This window comes from Nerophis lumbriciformis, linkage group LG14 (assembly GCF_033978685.3).
Source record: "Nerophis lumbriciformis linkage group LG14, RoL_Nlum_v2.1, whole genome shotgun sequence".
In the NCBI taxonomy this organism is placed as follows: domain Eukaryota; kingdom Metazoa; phylum Chordata; class Actinopteri; order Syngnathiformes; family Syngnathidae; genus Nerophis; species Nerophis lumbriciformis.
In genome coordinates, this window is record NC_084561.2 from 6,325,800 (window position 1) to 6,343,380 (window position 17,581).

The 17,581-nt window shown below is 39.8% G+C and overlaps 1 protein-coding gene across 2 annotated transcripts in view; it reads left to right on the forward strand.

Moving 5' to 3' along the window:
• Positions 1-17,581, forward strand: part of tab3 (TGF-beta activated kinase 1 (MAP3K7) binding protein 3) — a 45,655-nt gene that overhangs the window by 21,113 nt on the left and 6,961 nt on the right. For both annotated transcript variants that reach the window (XM_061976176.2, XM_061976177.2), the window contains 2 exons: positions 8,138-9,401; positions 12,550-12,710. In XM_061976176.2, coding sequence (XP_061832160.2) covers positions 8,138-9,401; positions 12,550-12,710 — 1,425 coding nt within the window. The remainder of the gene's footprint in view (positions 1-8,137; positions 9,402-12,549; positions 12,711-17,581) is intronic.

The following is a 17,581-nucleotide window of genomic DNA, read 5'->3' on the forward strand; positions in this document are numbered from 1 at the left end:
AAGGGGGAATTGCCAACTTCCTTTTGATTTTAGCCCGAGAATGTACTATTATAAAATCTAGGTCTGAGTCAGACCTACATAGAGGTTTTTGTTTCATGTCTCTCCGACCTTCCTAGTGGGAGTTACGGTCAGTCTAGTTGTTTTTTTTCTAGGGGGCGCTAGAGCGCAATTTTGAGTTTTGTGGGGTTTTTTTTTTTTTAAAGGCAATTTTCGCAGGTCCTGATGTGTGGGTCAAATATGGTGAGTTTTGAAGCATGTTAATACCCTCTGTGCGTCGGTTGAGGTGGGCGGGGTTTGGTAGCGGGGGTGTGTAATGTATCCCGGAAGAGTTAGGGCTGCATGGGATTCTGGGTATGTGTTCTGTTGTGTTACGGTGCAGATGTTCTCCCGAAATGTGTTTGTCATTCTTGTTTGGTGTGGGTTCACAGTGTGGCGCATTATTAGTAAGAGTTTTAAAGTTTTTTTTTATACCGCCACCGTCAGTGTAACCTGTGTGGTTGTTGACCAAGTATGCCTTGCTGTCACTTACGTGAGCAAACGGAAGCCCACACAACGTGTGGCTGATCAGGCACGCTGGTTGTAGTGGGTGCTATATGCTGTACCATCTCGGCACGCATGACGCTGACAATCGCCATTCATATAAAACCCGCGTGCCGCACCAGCATTCAAATTCCTTATTAAGGTGTGGGCAGCGTGTCTGAGACCCCTGGTTTATACATAGCACAAAGCAAAAAAAACAACTTTGTATGCAGTGTTATTTCATTTTAAATTTCAAAAAATGTTTGCGGCTCCCATTGTTTTCTATAATTTCTGAAACTGATCAAAGTGGCTCTTTGACTGGTAAAGGTTGCCGACCCCTGTCCTATGCTTACTTATGGGACATGAGTCACATGGTTGTTTTACGTCAGAACCGGGAGTAGTGAAACCAGATGTTCACCTGGCGGGTTTATCCTGTGTGATAGAAGTTCTTCTTTAGCCACCGCCTTCTTTTATCAAGAGTTGTTTGATGTTGGATGCAAGAAAATGTCCGATGCGTTGCAACAGTCAGCCTTAATGCATTGTTGCGATGATTTACGAGCACGTCATGCAGTGCGGGTTTGCAAGACGAGCGGGTGTAACGCAAGGCCGCGCTCGGAGGGTGTGGCCGCGGTGTGGAGAGAGGCTGAAGAGAAAGAGGCGGGGCATATTCAGGTTTAAAAATGCTTGCCTGATAGCGCGTCTGTTGTTAATTCTCTGAGTGGGAGTGTAATATTAATAATTTTTCTGATATTTTTGCGATCGACCGGGATTGTCTCAAAGATCGACTGGTCAATCACGATCGAAGGGATGGCGACACCTGATCTAGAATGAACGTTTACCAATTTAGAGGCCATGCAGCATGTTATAATGCAGTGGTTCTCAACCTTTTTTCAGTGATGTACCCCCTGTGAACATTTTTTTTAATTCAAGTGCCCCCTAATCAGAGCAAAGCATTTTTGGTTGAAAAAAAGAGATAAAGAAGTAAAATTAGGGCTGCAGCTAACGATTATTTTTCTATCGATTAATCTATAGATTATTTTTTCGATTAATCGGTTAATCTATAGATTATTTTTTCCATTAATCTATAGATTATTTTTCCTTTTACCGATTATTTTTTTTATTTAAAATGAAGAGGAAAAAATAAATGTAGGCCAGTTTTTTCAAAAGGCATGGCTTTTATTTACAAAAAAAAAGTATGGCCACTCAACATGACAAAATATTCTGTAACAATGTAAACATTTAAAACTTTTAACATTTAACAAAATTAAAAGTAGCTTATTTGCTTTTTAATGTGCAAATATAAAAGTAAACATCCAGTGCAAATCTTAATATTCTGGAATAGTATAAGCATTTAAAAAGTAAAAGTATTGCTTATTTTGCTTTAAAATGTGCAAAAATAAAGATAAACATCCAATACAAAAAAGTGCAAAACGGAAATATTCTGTAACAAGTGTAAACATTTCAACAAAAGTAAAAGTATTGCTTATTTGCTAAAATGTGCAAAAATAAAGCTAAACATCCAATACAAAAAAGTGTACAGTGTAAACATTTCAACAAAAGTAAAAGTATTGCTTATTTTGCTTAATAACACAACAATGATAGTATGATTAAAGTGAAAGTTAATTGTTGGTTTGTACATAGTATATGTAACTGTTAATGTTGTAAAAGGTATTTGCACAACTAATTAACGTTAGCGTTTGTGACACGTCTTGTGCCGTGGGGTTCTTTCAGGACCGACAGACTGAACGCCAGACGGCTTTGCCAGGTTTACAATCTTTTAATTTTACACAAAGTCTTTTCTCTTCCAACTCTTTTCTCTTTCTTTCCTCGCTTTTCAGCTCCTCTTCCTCGCTCGCTCGTCGTCCCCTGTCTCTTGCGGCGTCGCTCCCGGCGCGCCCCGCCTCGCCGCTCGCTCGCCGCCGCCGCCTCTCCACAGCGTTAAAGAGGAGCGCGTCTTTGTAAACACTGAACAGGCACGCCAAACGCGCCTCTCAGAGCAAACGGTGCTTTAGTTTATGAATTTACAACGCAGATACAAATGACACATTCATGTTTTTGTGTAATAATGACAACGTATACGCACGCGGACGATTGACTTGTTGATGGTGATGGCAAGAACGCTGTCGGGGGTTTTCTTTTCAAATGTTTGTTCATAGCCGTTGTGCTGCTATGATAGGCCATTTCCGCTCGACACAGTGTGCATACAACAACATTATTAGGCCGTTTATTGAAATACTCAGACACTTTTGACGACTTTTGGCGTGCTTTTTTCCCCTCGCTCGCATCGTCTGCTTTGCGCTCCGCCATGACAGTAGTGTGACGTAAATATGCGACGCGCCGACGCACAAAAACGGCGTCGACGTATTTACGTAACCGATGACGTCGACTATGTCGACGCGTCGTTTCAGCCTTAAGTAAAATATAGCACTATGTCATCCGTTTCTGATTTATTAAATTGTATAACATTTGTAGTGGTCTTTCTTTAACTATTTGGAAAAAAAAGATATCAAAATAACTAAAAACTTGTTGAAAAATAAACAAGTGATTCAATTATAAATTAAAGCTGCAAGCAGCGTTGGTCGGGCCCGCGTATTTGGCAGGTGCTAGTCCTAAGTGTCCCAATACTTTTGTCTACTTTTAGTCTGAAGTGTCCCAAGACTTTTGTCTAGTGTACCTACCTTGTCTGCATTGTGTGGGCACGTTGGTGCTTCCTGCTTTTACGCAGCCATCTTAAAAAAAACAGCAGCGCAGCAGCATCAGCGCAGCGGGTCTTTGAAGGGTCATAAAATCAAAACCGGAGCAGGTATTAAAACGCTGTTCTGTTATTGTATACACAAGGGTTTAATCTCTCTCCTGTGTTAGTTTGAAGCCGAAACGACAAACGCGCTCAGAGGAGATAGTTTTTGAAGGAAGGTGACCGGTTTTTACAAAAACTTTGTTTTGAAGGGGGAATAGCAAACTTCCTGTTGATTTTTGCTGGGGGTTGTCAATTTATGAAATGTAGGTCTAAGTGAGAGCTACATAGAGGTTTTTGTTTCATGTCTCTCCGACCTTCCCAGGGAGAGTTACAGGCAGTTTGGTCAGTTTTTTCATCCGAGGAGCAGTTTTTTGTGCGTTTCATAAAAAAATTGCGCTAGAGCACAATTTTGAGATTTGGGGTTAGGTTTTTTTATTAGATCACAATTTTTGCCAGTCCTGATTTGTGTGTTCAGTTCGGTGAGTTTTGAAGCATGTTAAGGGGGTCAAATTACAGCTCAAAGAGGCAAAAGTGACTGTTTTTAGTACTTTTTTGTCTTGAAGGGGGAATTGCCAACTTCCTGATGATTTTTGCCCGAGAATATACTATTATGAAATCTAGGTTTAAGTCACAACTACATAAAGGTTTTTGTTTTATGTCTCTCCGACCTTCCTAGTGGGAGTTACAGGCAGTCTAGTTTTTTTTTCCGTAGGGGGCGCTAGAGCGCAATTTTGAGTTTTGTGGTTCGTTTTTTTTTTAAAAAAGGCAATTTTCGCAGGTCCTGATGTGTGGGTCAAATATGGTGAGTTTTGAAGCATGTTAAGTGGGTAAAATTACAGTTTAAAGTGGCAGCGGAAGAATAAAGAATAATAAAACCTTACAAATTCAATAGGTCCTTATGTCCCATTGTATAAGGACTCCCTTTGGGAGTCCTTATACAATGGGCCATGCGGGCCCTAATTATGTCCCATTGCATAAGGACTCCCTTTGGGAGTCCTTATACAATGGGCCATGCGGGCCCTAATAAAACCTTACAAATTCAATAGGTCCTTATGTCCCATTGCATAAGGACTCCCTTTGGTAGTCCTTATACAATGGGCCATGCGGGCCCTAATAAAGATTTCTACACATAGAAGTACATCAACTTAAAGTGCCATCTTTGGGGATTGTAATAGAGATCCATCTGGATTCATGAACTTAATTCTAAACATTTGTTAACAAAAAAAAAAGAAATCTTTAACATCAATATTTATGGAACATGTCCACAAAAAAATCTAGCTGTCAACACTGAATATTGCATTGTTGCATTGTAATGAATGGAATAGCCTACTTGATTTGATGTTCAGTTTATGAACTTACATTCATATTTTGTTAAAGTATTATTCAATAAATATATTTATAAAGGATTTTTGAATTGTTGCTATTTTTAGAACATTTAAAAAAAAATTCACGTACCCCTTGGCATACCTTCAAGTACCCCCAGGGGTACGCGTACCCCCATTTGAGAACCACTGTTATAATGGCAGCATAAGCTAGTTAGCTCTCTGTGATCACGGCGCTGCTAAAAGTAGTTCCTTGGCGTTAGCGCTTTTAATAACAATATCGCTCCTACTTGTTTAATATTCAGGTCAGTTGGCAGGTTTTGGATGTTTTTTTAGAGGGCTGTATGGGTGGAGTAGAGTATCAAGAACAGTTGTTTTCCGGCCCGCGGGATGAGATTGCTAAGTATAAAAATGAGCTGAAATTTTGGAATGAAAGAAACCGCTGTTCTAAATGTGTCCACTAGATGTTGCAATAACAATTATTTGTATTTTTGTAGCTTATGCTACATATGTAAAAAAAATAAAATAAACCACATGATGTTAGTGCACCAGTCGAGGAAAATGATCAAACTACTAAAACCTACTTGCCAACCCTCCCGAATTTTCCGGGAGACTCCCGAAATTCAGCGCCTCTCCCGAAAACCTCCCGGGACAAATATTCTCCCGAAAATCTCCCGATTATCAGCCGGAGCTGGAAGCCACGCCCCCTCCAGTTCCATGCGGACCTGAGTGAGGACAGCCTTTTTTCATGACAGGACAACAGGGGGACAAGAACTAAATCATCCAGACTAGAGATAAATTGTATTATTATGTTTAACTTGCCTAAAAATAAATATATTTGTTAATTTAAAAAAAAAAACTATATTTTGCTAAAAACATCAAAATTCATTGTATTTTTATTTGTATTTTTTCCTGACTCCTTATTACATCCAGCCATAGAATTATACATTAAAATAAACATATTTGGAATAATTGATTTTAAATTAAAATGACCATATTTAATTATTGAAATAATTGCTTGTTTATCAACAACTTTAGCATTTTATTCATTACATTTTGAAACTCTCAGAAGCCAAGTTATGTTATATTCCTTAATATTTATTTATGCAAGTTTGAAGTATCAATTATCTAAACACAGTTTTGTTTGCATATTTTCAGGATATATATATATATATATATCCTGAAAATATGCAAACAAAACAAAAATAAATAAACAGTTTTGTTTGCATATTTTCAGGATATATATATATATATATATATATATATATATATATATATATATATATATATATCCTGAAAATATGCAAACAAAACTGTGTTTATTTATTTTTGTTTTGTTTGCATATATATATATATATATATATATATATATATATATATCCTGAAAATATGCAAACAAAACTGTGTTTATTTATTTTTGTTTTGTTTGCATATTTTCATATATATATATATATATCCTGAAAATATGCAAACAAAACTGTTTGGATAATTGATACTTCAAACTTGCATAAATAAATATATATATATATATATATATATATATATGTATGAAATACTTGACTTGGTGAATTCTAGCTGTCAATATAATCCTCCCCTCTTAACCACGCCCCCACCTCCCGAAATCGGAGGTCTCAAGGTTGGCAAGTTATGTACTAAAATAACATCCTGTAATTTTATTTTGATATAATTTTGTTATCTTGATAGATTGAAAATTAACACTAATGAGCGACCCCGAAGGGAATAAGCGGTAGAAAAATGGATGGATGGATGGAGTTGACTGATGAACATTATCACATAATTTATTCAGAAAGTATAAATAACGACAAAGATAGAATACTATTAACCCCGACATGCAAGTGTAAAAAAAAAAAAAACATTATGATTTGTCCATTTTCAGAATGTGCTTGTTCTATTTTTAAACAAAGAAAACCATCTGAAGTTGTCTTTATTTTTAAGTTATTGTGCCGCGATTTTACCAACTTGGCCCATTTGGGAGTAGATTTTTCTCCATGTGGCCCCCGATCTAAAATGAGTTTGACACCCCTGCATTAGATGCATTGTTAGCCACCTTGTTCTTGCCATATATTACAAACTAGAATGCATAAAAAAACAGAAAAACGTGTTCTTATCTTGCATTAGGATGGTGAATGATAGGCAACATTCCAGTTCCCCTTTAACACAGACTTGCCAACCCTCCCGGATTTTCCGGGAGACTCCCAAAATTCAGCGCCTCTCCCGAAAACCTCCTGGGACAAATTTTCTCCCGAAATTCAGGCGGAGCTGGAGGCCACGCCCCCTCCAGCTCCATGCGGACCTGAGTGACGTGTTGACAGCCTGTTCACACGTCCGCTTTCCCACAATATAAGCAGCTAATAATCGAGGGCGAGTTCTTGGTTTCTTATGTGGGTTTATTGTTAGGCAGTTTCATTAACGTCCTCCCAGCGCGGTAACAACACACAACAACAGCAGTCAAGTGTTCGTCTACCGTAAAGCACTTCGTCTGCCGTAAACAGCAATGTTGTGACACTTTTAAACAGGACAATACTGCCATCTACTGTACATGCATATGTGACCCACCCATAATGTGTCACATTTTTGTGTTGATTTATTTGTTTTATTTTGTGGTTTGAATTCGTTTTTGGAGCTGTCATTACACATTTATCAGTATTCACATTGGTCAGTAGGGGGCAGTAGGACGTTTCTTCCCAATTGAATGCTATCACCTGCAGACCGGAAGTGTCTTGTCATTCTGATGAGCGCGACCAGTCTGTGAACAATTGAAACGTCCTGTGTGCTTTTTCCTCCTGTATAACAGGTTAGTTTTGGTGAATCAACTCACTGAATAATATCCATGTGATCTTTATAAGTTTAAGTACACATTCTGATGGTGGAGCCTAACTCTAAAGTGTTTGTGAGTTGTAGTTTGTATTTGTGAATGAATCCAGTGCACAGCTGCAGTAATCAATACAAAAAGGCGACGTGAGTACGCAATGTTTATATAGGAACTTCTGATCCTAATTCAGACTCCCAAATTAGAGCTCCCGTTTTCTTATTGATTTTATAATGTATATTTGTATAATGTGTGTGTTCTGAAATAGTGACAGAGAATAGAACAAGGATGGACAATTCAACCCTTAACTCAACAATGAGTAGAGGAGTGTTATGTGTGTGTATATGTGTAAATAAATGAACACTGAAATTCAAGTATTTATTTTATTTATTTATATATATATATATATATATATATATGTATATGTATATATATATATATATATATATATATATATATATATATAGCTAGAATTCACTGAAAGTCAAGTATTTCATATATATATATATATATATATATGTATATATATATATATCTTGATCACGCCCCTGACCACGCCCCTGCCCTACCCCCGACCCCCACCTCCCAAAATCGGAGGTCTCAAGGTTGGCAAGTATGCTTTAACAAGTGTGAGATAAACAACATATCTTGTGATTGCTCCTTTGATGAGTTTGTAGTACAGCTGGTCCATTTAGGAAAATATTGACTGAATGATTCTGTTCCTCTCAGAACAACAACAACCTAGATCGCTGCTGCCACCTGCTGGCCCTGGAGAGTAACCGATACCTCTATGGGGATTTCCATCACAGTCCGGAGGAGGTGAGTCGCAATCACATGCTCCACATTAACCTGGGCTACCAGGGCTCGGACGTCAACAAGCCAAATGGAGCGGCGGCAGGGCGCTCGCTGGTCCACAGCACCAGTGACAGCCACATCGATCCCCAGAGACCCAACTACCCTGAGCCCCTGTCGGCGCCCGCCGCCATGGCCCCCTCCGCCGGTTACAATCCGTTCTTCATCAACGACCAGAGCCGTTCGGCGAGCACTCCCACCCCGCCGCCGATTCAGAGTATGTCCCCCACCTTCTCCCCCGTCACGCGCTATACTATGAACCCTATCGCGGTAACACTTTCGCAAAGTATACCCAATGCCCCACAGGCGTTGCAGATACCCCCCGGGCACTATGCTAACAGTGGCAGCACCATTTATATCCGACCCTCGCCCTCCCAGAGCCCACAGCCGCCACCGTGGCCGTCCTCGGGTACCACCGTTTATCACCACCAGTCCCCCTACAGCACCCCTACTTATGGCTCGCCGTACAGTTCCCCCCAGCATCAGGTGCAACCCCAGCATCAGGTGCAACCTCAGCATCAGGTGCAACCTCAGCATCAGGTGCAACCTCAGCAGCCGTCCCAGCACCAGCAATACGTCTTCCTCCCCATTAACTCGCCGACACACCCCAGCATGTCCTACCACCACCAGCAGCAGCCCCCCGCCTACAGGCCCTACCACTCCAAGAGCTCCCACAAGAACCAGATCGAGATTACCCTGGAAGGACCGCGGCCTCGCAGCAACTCCCCCGTGCACACCCCCCACCCCCAGGCAGCGCTTTACATGACCACCAGTCCTTCGCCCAGCTCGCCTTCCAGGGGCGTCGCCCTAAGTGGACCTCCAGGATCGGCGCCCTACCACGCGGGAAAGTACCTGCAGCACCACAGCCCCGCAAGGCCTCGGCCCGCCTCCTCGCCGCAGCCGGGCCAGTCCGCGTACACCTTCCAGATCAAAATGACCGGAGGGCAGGCCCAGAGACCGCCCAGCTCGCCTCCCGTGGCTGAGGCCGAGTCGCTCCTCAACATCGTCGACCAGGGGGAGAAGAATGCCGCCCCTCCGCCCATCCTGCCCATCTCCGCGCTGCCGGGGAACGTGGCCAGTCAGTTTCGCCAAACGCACCGGCGTTCCAGCTCGGGCTCCGATGACTACGCCTACACTCAAGGTAGGGGACAGTTTGATGTGTTGTGGATTATCTACATCCGTCAGCCATTTTATTAGGTACACCTGCACAATCCATTAAGCTACCCTGCAAAAACTGAAATCTAAGTAAGATGAAATATCTCAAATAAGGCTGATATTTGCTTATTGTCTGTCTGATAAGATAATTCTTCTCACTAACCAGATTTTATGTTAGAGTGTTGTACTTGTTTTAAGGGTTTTGGTCCTAAATGATCTCAGTAAGATATTACAGCTTGTAGCAGAGATTTGATGACCTATATTGAGTAAAACATGCTTGAAACTAGAATATCAACTGTTGCAAAGCTGTGTCATCAACACTCACAAGTATAAAACTGCTTTTTTAAAGTAATAATTTCTTACTTCAAGCATGAAAAAAAAATCATGATGCTGAGCGCATATCATGATGTCAAGATAATGGCACTAGCATTTACTTAATTTTAGAATATTTTTCAAGTTCAACATATTGAGCAGAAAGGTCTTTTTTTTCTACCAAGAAAAGTGCACTTGTTATTAGTGAGAATATACTTATTTTAAGGTGTTTTTGGGTTCTTTTTTTTTTTTTTTTTTCATTTACCGGTATTTCTTTATTTCAGGCAATGACATAAAAAAGTACAAAGTTGACAACACATAATAATATAAATTAATATAGTGCAAAAGATAATGTATAGTATGTAATGCATGATTGTCCAGTTTTGCCTGAAAGGGAGTGGGAAGAAGATAACTTATTTAATCCCACCCCCCAGTTCTCCATTCAGTGATTATTCACATGAGTTTCACTGTTACTTTGTTCAAGGATTATAATACAGATGTTGTATCATAGTGGCATTACCACAGGTAACAATAATTATTACACTGTAACATTAATTTGTATCAACAATGTAGGAATAATGATATACCAACAATGGTAATAGAATAGGTTCATTGAGGTTAGCTATTTTTACTTGTTTTGGAAAGTCTTGACAAGCCGAATTTTCTTGTTCTATTGGCAGATAATTTTGCTTAGTTCAAATAAAATACCCCCAATTTTTGTATTTTTTTTTCTTGTTCACGAGTGAGGGAGGAGTGGATCGTGAGATCGACAGGCGGATCGGTGCGGCGTCTTCAGTAATGCGGACGCTGTATCGATCCGTTGTGGTGAAGAAGGAGCTGAGCCGGAAGGCAAAGCTCTCGATTTACCGGTCGATCTACGTTCCCATCCTCACCTATGGTCATGAGCTTTGGGTTATGACCGAAAGGACAAGATCACGGGTAGAAGCGGCCGAAATGAGTTTCCTCCGCCGGGTGGCAGGGCTCTCCCTTAGAGATAGGGTGAGAAGCTCTGCCATCCGGGGGGAGCTCAAAGTAAAGCCGCTGCTCCTCCACATCGAGAGGAGCCAGATGAGGTGGTTCGGGCATCTGGTCAGGATGCCACCCGAGCGCCTCCCTAAGGAGGTGTTTAGGGCATGTCCGACCGGTAGGAGGCCACGAGGAAGACCCAGGACACGTTGGGAAGACTATGTCTCCCGGCTGGCCTGGGAACGCCTCGGGATCCCCCGGGAGGAGCTGGACGAAGTGGCTGGGGAGAGGGAAGTCTGGGCTTCCCTGCTTAGGCTGCTGCCCCCGCGACCCGACCTCGGATAAGCGGAAGAAGATGGATGGATGGGTATTTGAACACTGACTTTTTGCAGTGTAGGAATGGGTGATGTTTAGGGCTTTTGTATTTTTTTTTTTATATATATATTTTTTTTTTTTTTGGTCATACAAAAATACAATCATGTGTGCTCAGACTGTATCCCTGCAGACTGTATTGATATATAATGTAGGAACCACAAATATTAATAACAGAAATAAACAACCCTTTTGTGTGAATGGGGGAGGGAGGTTTGTTGGGTTGGTGCACTAATTGTAAGTGTATCTTGTGTTTATTATGTTGATTTAATTTAAAAAAATTGATCGAGGATTAGAGAGGTTCTCTACAATCTAAAACTGGAAAAACTTAGGTTTTCGCTAAAAGGCTCGGTTCAAGCATTTGAAAGCTCATGGAGCCCTTTTTTGCTGTATGACCTATGCCCAGACGCAGATGAGGAATAATCTCCCTTTTATTTATTAGTATTATTTTATTCTATTTTTTATTTTATTATATATTATTATTATTATTATTATTATTAATTTTTATTTTATTTTATTATTATTATTATATATATTTTTTTTTTATATATATCTGTCTGTCTCTGGCCTCGTATGTATGTGTGTGTGTGTGTGTGTGTGTGTGTGAGAATGTGTCTGTCTTTATCGTCTTACTTGTTACATAATTATGCCATTTGTCCCTCGTTAGTGGGACCTGAGTGGGGTGGGAGGGTGGGTGGGTGGTTTGGGTTTTAAGGGAAAGGGTGTGAATCATTTACTGACTTTAAAATTGTACTGTTTTGACTTGCATTTTTTTCTGTCTATTTGAAAATGCCAATAAAAAAAAGTTGGAAAAAAAAAATTGATCGATCCACGGACCGGTGGTTGGGGACCACTGGTTTAATGCATCCAGCGGGGCATCACAACAAAATTAGGCATAATAATGTGTTAATTCCACGACTGTATGTATCGGTTGATATCAGAATCGGCATTTAAGAGTTGGACAATATCGGGATATCGGCAAAAAAGCCATTATCGGACATCTCTAATTATCACAATTTAGCGATAGTATTAAAAGCTCTGTTGTCGGCCAAATTTCTATCAATTTATATATTGTATTTCGCCTGTATCGCCCATCCATACATTGAGCTGTATCAAACATTTCAGCATGTATCTAAATAATCCACTCTTTACATTATGATTTTTAGTGCTTGGGTCGCACTTAACGGCATTGCAGGCTGATTCTTCGCCACTCGGTCAGGGTCTGGAGTTTTGACACTGTCAGAATTGCATATGCAGAGTTTGTGTGTTGGGTCTTAGATTGTGCAAGTGTACCTAATAATGTGTCTGTCAATATATATTTAACAGCAAGTGATGTGAGTTTTGCATGCGTGAGTGTGTGTTTAGGTAAAACTGAGACAAAGTACTACTACTCAACTCTATAATAACTGTCCAAATGGACGCTCACAGTGGCTTTTATCATCTCCGTCATCTGGTATGCTTCCCCCGTCTCTTGGTGCCTCCAGCGCTTCTGCTCCACCAGCGAGCCAGGATGGAGCGCCTTCTGAAGGAGCTGCTGATCGAGAGGCAGAAACTGGAGCAAGTGAAGTCGGACGTCAACAACATGGAATACGATGCCCTACAGAGACGCTTTCGTAGAGTCAACTCTACCAGTCTTATACCCAGAGTAAGTGCAACAATATTGGCAGTGTTTTATTTCAGTGTGGATTGTCCTGATACTGCAGCTGTATCGTTTTGATTTTTGTCATATTGTGATGCTTTTTCTTCATGTAAAATACTTCCTTGTGGTCTGCAACAGTCTTTCTTAACCATTGTTGGGTCGCGAGCACCCCCTAGTGGGCCATCAAAATATACACTATATTGCCAAAAGTATTTGGCCACCCATCCAAATGATCAGAATCAGATGTCCTAATCACTTGGCCCGGCCACAGGTGTATACAATAAAGCACTTAGGCATGGAGACAGTTTCTACAAACATTTGTGAAAGAATGGGCCGCTCTCAGTGATTTCCAGCGTGGAACTGTCATAGGATGCCACCTGTGCTACAAATCCAGTCGTGAAATTTTCCTCGCTCCTAAATATTCCAAAGTCAACTGTCTGCTCTATTATAAGAAAATGGAAGAGTTTGGGAACAACAGCAACTCAGCCACTAAGTGGTAGGCCACGTAAACTGACAGAGAGGGAGGGGTTAGCGGGTGCTGAAGCGCATAGAGCAAAGATTTTCTGCACAGTCAGTTGCTACAGAACTCCAAACTTCATGTGACCTTCTAATTAGCCCACGTACAGTAGGTAGAGAGCTTTATGGAATGGGTTTCCATGGCCGAGCAGCTGCATGTAAGCCATACATCACCAAGTCCAATGCAAAGCGTGGGATGCAGTGGTGTAAAGCACGTGGCCACTGGACTCTAGAGCAGTGGAGATGTGTTCTCTGGAGTGATGAATCACACTTTTCCATCTGGCAATCTGATGGACCATTCTGGGTTTGGAGGTTGCCAAGAGAACGATACATTTCGGACTGCATTGTGCCGAGTGTGAAATTTGGTGGAGGAGGAATTATGGTGTGGGGTTGTTTTTCAGGAGTTGGGCTTGGATCCTTAGTTCCAGTGAAAGGAACTTTGAATGCTTCAGGATACCAAAACATTTTGAAAATTCCATATTTGGAGTGGGTCTCTTCCTCTTCCAACATGACTGTGCACAAAGCAAGGTCCATAAAGACATGGATGACAGAGTCTGGTGTGGATGAACTTGACTGGCCTGCACAGAGTCCTGACCTGAACCCATTTGGGATGAATTAGAACGGAGACTTAGAGCCAGGCCTTCTCGACCAACATCCGTGTGTGACCTCACCAATGCGCTTTTGGAAGAATGGTCGAAAATTCCTATAAAGACACTCCGCAACCTTGTGGACAGCCTTCCCAGAAGAGTTGGACCGACATCATATTGAACCCAATTGGTTAGGAATGAGATGGCACTTCAAGTTCATATGTGACTCAAGGCAGGTGGCCAAATACTTTTGGCAATATACAGGTAAAAGCCAGTAAATTAGAATATTTTGAAAAACTTGATTTATTTCAGTAATTGCATTCAAAAGGTGTAACTTGTACATTATATTTATTCATTGCACACAGACTGATGCGTTCAAATGTTTATTTCATTTAATTTTGATGATTTGAAGTGGCAACAAATGAAAATCCAAAATTCCGTGTGTCACAAAATTAGAATATTACTTAAGGCTAACACAAAAAAGGGATTTTTAGAAATGTTGGCCAACTGAAAAGTATGAAAATGAAAAATATGAGCATGTACAATACTCAATACTTGGTTGGAGCTCCTTTTGCCTCAATTACTGCGTTAATGCAGCGTGGCATGGAGTCGATGAGTTTCTGGCACTGCTCAGGTGTTATGAGAGCCCAGGTTGCTCTGATAGTGGCCTTCAACTCTTCTGCGTTTTTGGGTCTGGCATTCTGCATCTTCCTTTTCACAATACCCCACAGATTTTCTATGGGGCTAAGGTCAGGGGAGTTGGCGGGCCAATTTAGAACAGAAATACCATGGTCCGTAAACCAGGCACGGGTAAATTTTGCGCTGTGTGCAGGCGCCAAGTCCTGTTGGAACTTGAAATCTCCATCTCCATAGAGCAGGTCAGCAGCAGGAAGCATGAAGTGCTCTAAAACTTGCTGGTAGACGGCTGCGTTGACCCTGGATCTCAGGAAACAGAGTGGACCGACACCAGCAGATGACATGGCACCCCAAACCATCACCCAACCATGCAAATTTTGCATTTCCTTTGGAAATCGAGGTCCCAGAGTCTGGAGGAAGACAGGAGAGGCACAGGATCCACGTTGCCTGAAGTCTAGTGTAAAGTTTCCACCATCAGTGATGGTTTGGGGTGCCATGTCATCTGCTGGTGTCGGTCCACTCTGTTTCCTGAGATCCAGGGTCAACGCAGCCGTCTACCAGCAAGTTTTAGAGCACTTCATGCTTCCTGCTGCTGACCTGCTCTATGGAGATGGAGATTTCAAGTTCCAACAGGACTTGGCGCCTGCACACAGCGCAAAATCTACCCGTGCCTGGTTTACGGACCATGGTATTTCTGTTCTAAATTGGCCCGCCAACTCCCCTGACCTTAGCCCCATAGAAAATCTGTGGGGTATCGTGAAAAGGAAGATGCAGAATGCCAGACCCAAAAACGCAGAAGAGTTGAAGGCCACTATCAGAGCAACCTGGGCTCTCATAACACCTGAGCAGTGCCAGAAACTCATCGACTCCATGCCACGCTGCATTAACGCAGTAATTGAGGCAAAAGGAGCTCCAACCAAGTATTGAGTATTGTACATGCTCATATTTTTAATTTTCATACTTTTCAGTTGGCCAACATTTCTAAAAATCCCTTTTTTGTATTAGCCTTAAGTAATATTCTAATTTTGTGACACACGGAACTTTGGATTTTCATTTGTTGCCACTTCAAATCATCAAAATTAAATGAAATAAACATTTGAATGCATCAGTCTGTGTGCAATGAATAAATATAATATACAAGTTACACCTTTTGAATGCAATTACTGAAATAAATCAAGTTTTTCAAAATATTCTAATTTACTGGCTTTTACCTGTAGTGTATCTATTTCTCAGCTGTGGTCCGTATGGGCCGCAGTGGTACTCGGTTGTGGCAGTAATGACAACATCAAACAGAAAAAGTCTGGAGCAAAAGTCTTAGAGAAGTTTCTCAAGCCCAAAAAGTATGACTAAAGTGGTGAAGCTGTATTTTAATCTGCACTTTAATTTTATCAACAGTTTATTTACAAAGTACTTATTTTAGCACTGTTTAGGACAATTTATTTCACATCAGTTTTTATGAGTCCCTTCTTTTGCAGTATATTTGATGAACATGAATTTTGTAATCAGTCTGGCCTAAGCCTTGATAATTATCTTTATCATTAACACATGCTTTCATATCATTTGACAAGGTTTATCTTGTTAAGCTATAAGTATAGGTTGGATGACTAATTCAGTGTTAATATTTGACAGGGCCCCAGGCCCCTCTGTAGTAGAGAAGTTGGCCCCGGGCGTCAAAAAGGTTAAGCACCCCTGCACAAAATATGTAATGCTGGTTCTTTGGTCAAAATGTTGCATGAATTATTTCTGACCATCTAATGCCAAAGTCTTCCTCCATGTATTGCACATAATATCACACACAAGTAAACACTCTGCAGGACTGCTTGTATTACACATGATATCACACACAAGTAAGCACGCTGCAGGACTGCTTGTATCGCACATGATATCACACACAAGTAAACACGCTGCAGGACTGCTTGTATTACACATGATATCACACAAGTAAGCACGCTGCAGGACTGCTTGTATCGCACATGATATCACACACAAGTAAGCACTCTGCAGGACTGCTTGTATTGCACATGATATCACACACAAGTAAGCACGCTGCAGGACTGCTTGTATCGCACATGGTGTCACACACAAGTAAACACTCTGCAGGACTGCTTGTATCGCACACAAGTAAACACGCTGCAGGACTGCTTGTATCGCACATAATATCATACACAAGTAAGCACGCTGCAGGACTGCTTGTATCGCACATGATATCACACACAAGTAAACACGCTGCAGGACTGCTTGTATTACACATGATATCACACACAAGCAAGCACGCTGCAGGACTGCTTGTATCGCACATGATATCACACACAAGTAAACACGCTGCAGGACTGCTTGTTAATTTTTGTAAAAATTTTAAATTTTTTAAAAAATTAAAAAAAAAAATTATTTTATTTTTTTAATTTTTTAAAATGTTTTAAATATTTTTAACTTTTTTTAAACTTTTTTTTAACTTTTTTAAGTTTTTTTTTTAACTTTTTTTAACTTTTAAAAAAAAAATTTGCCCGAAACCCTAACCTAACCCTAAAAAAAATGTTAATTGTTAAAATTGTTTAAAAAAATTAAAAACATTTAAAATTGTTTTAAATTGTTTTAAAAAATTAAAAAAAAGTTTAAAAATTTTTACAAATTAAAAAAAATTAAAAAATTTAAAAACATTTTTTTTAAATTTGAAAATCATTTTTTACCTTGAAAAATTTTTTTACCTTGAACATTTTTTTGTACCTTGAAAATCATTTTTTACCTTGAAAAAAAATTTTTACCTTGAAAAAAAAATGTTACCTTGAAAGATTTTTTGTACCTTGAAAATAATTTTTTACCTTGAAAATCATGTTTTAACTTAAAACATTTTTTTTATTTTTATTTTTTTTATTTTATTTTTTTTAAATTATATCTTTGTAAAAATTTAATTTTTTTTTAAAATGTTTAATTTTTTTTTTAATTTTTTAACTTTTTTTAACTTATTTTTAACTTTTTTTTAACTTAAAAAAAAAAAAAATACCCTTACCCTAACCCTAACCCTAATCTTAACCCTAACCCTAACCCTAAAAAAAATGTTAATTGAAAAAAATTGTTTAAAAAAAAAAAAAAACATTTAAAATTGTTTTAAATTGTTTTAAAAAATTTAAAAAAAGTTTA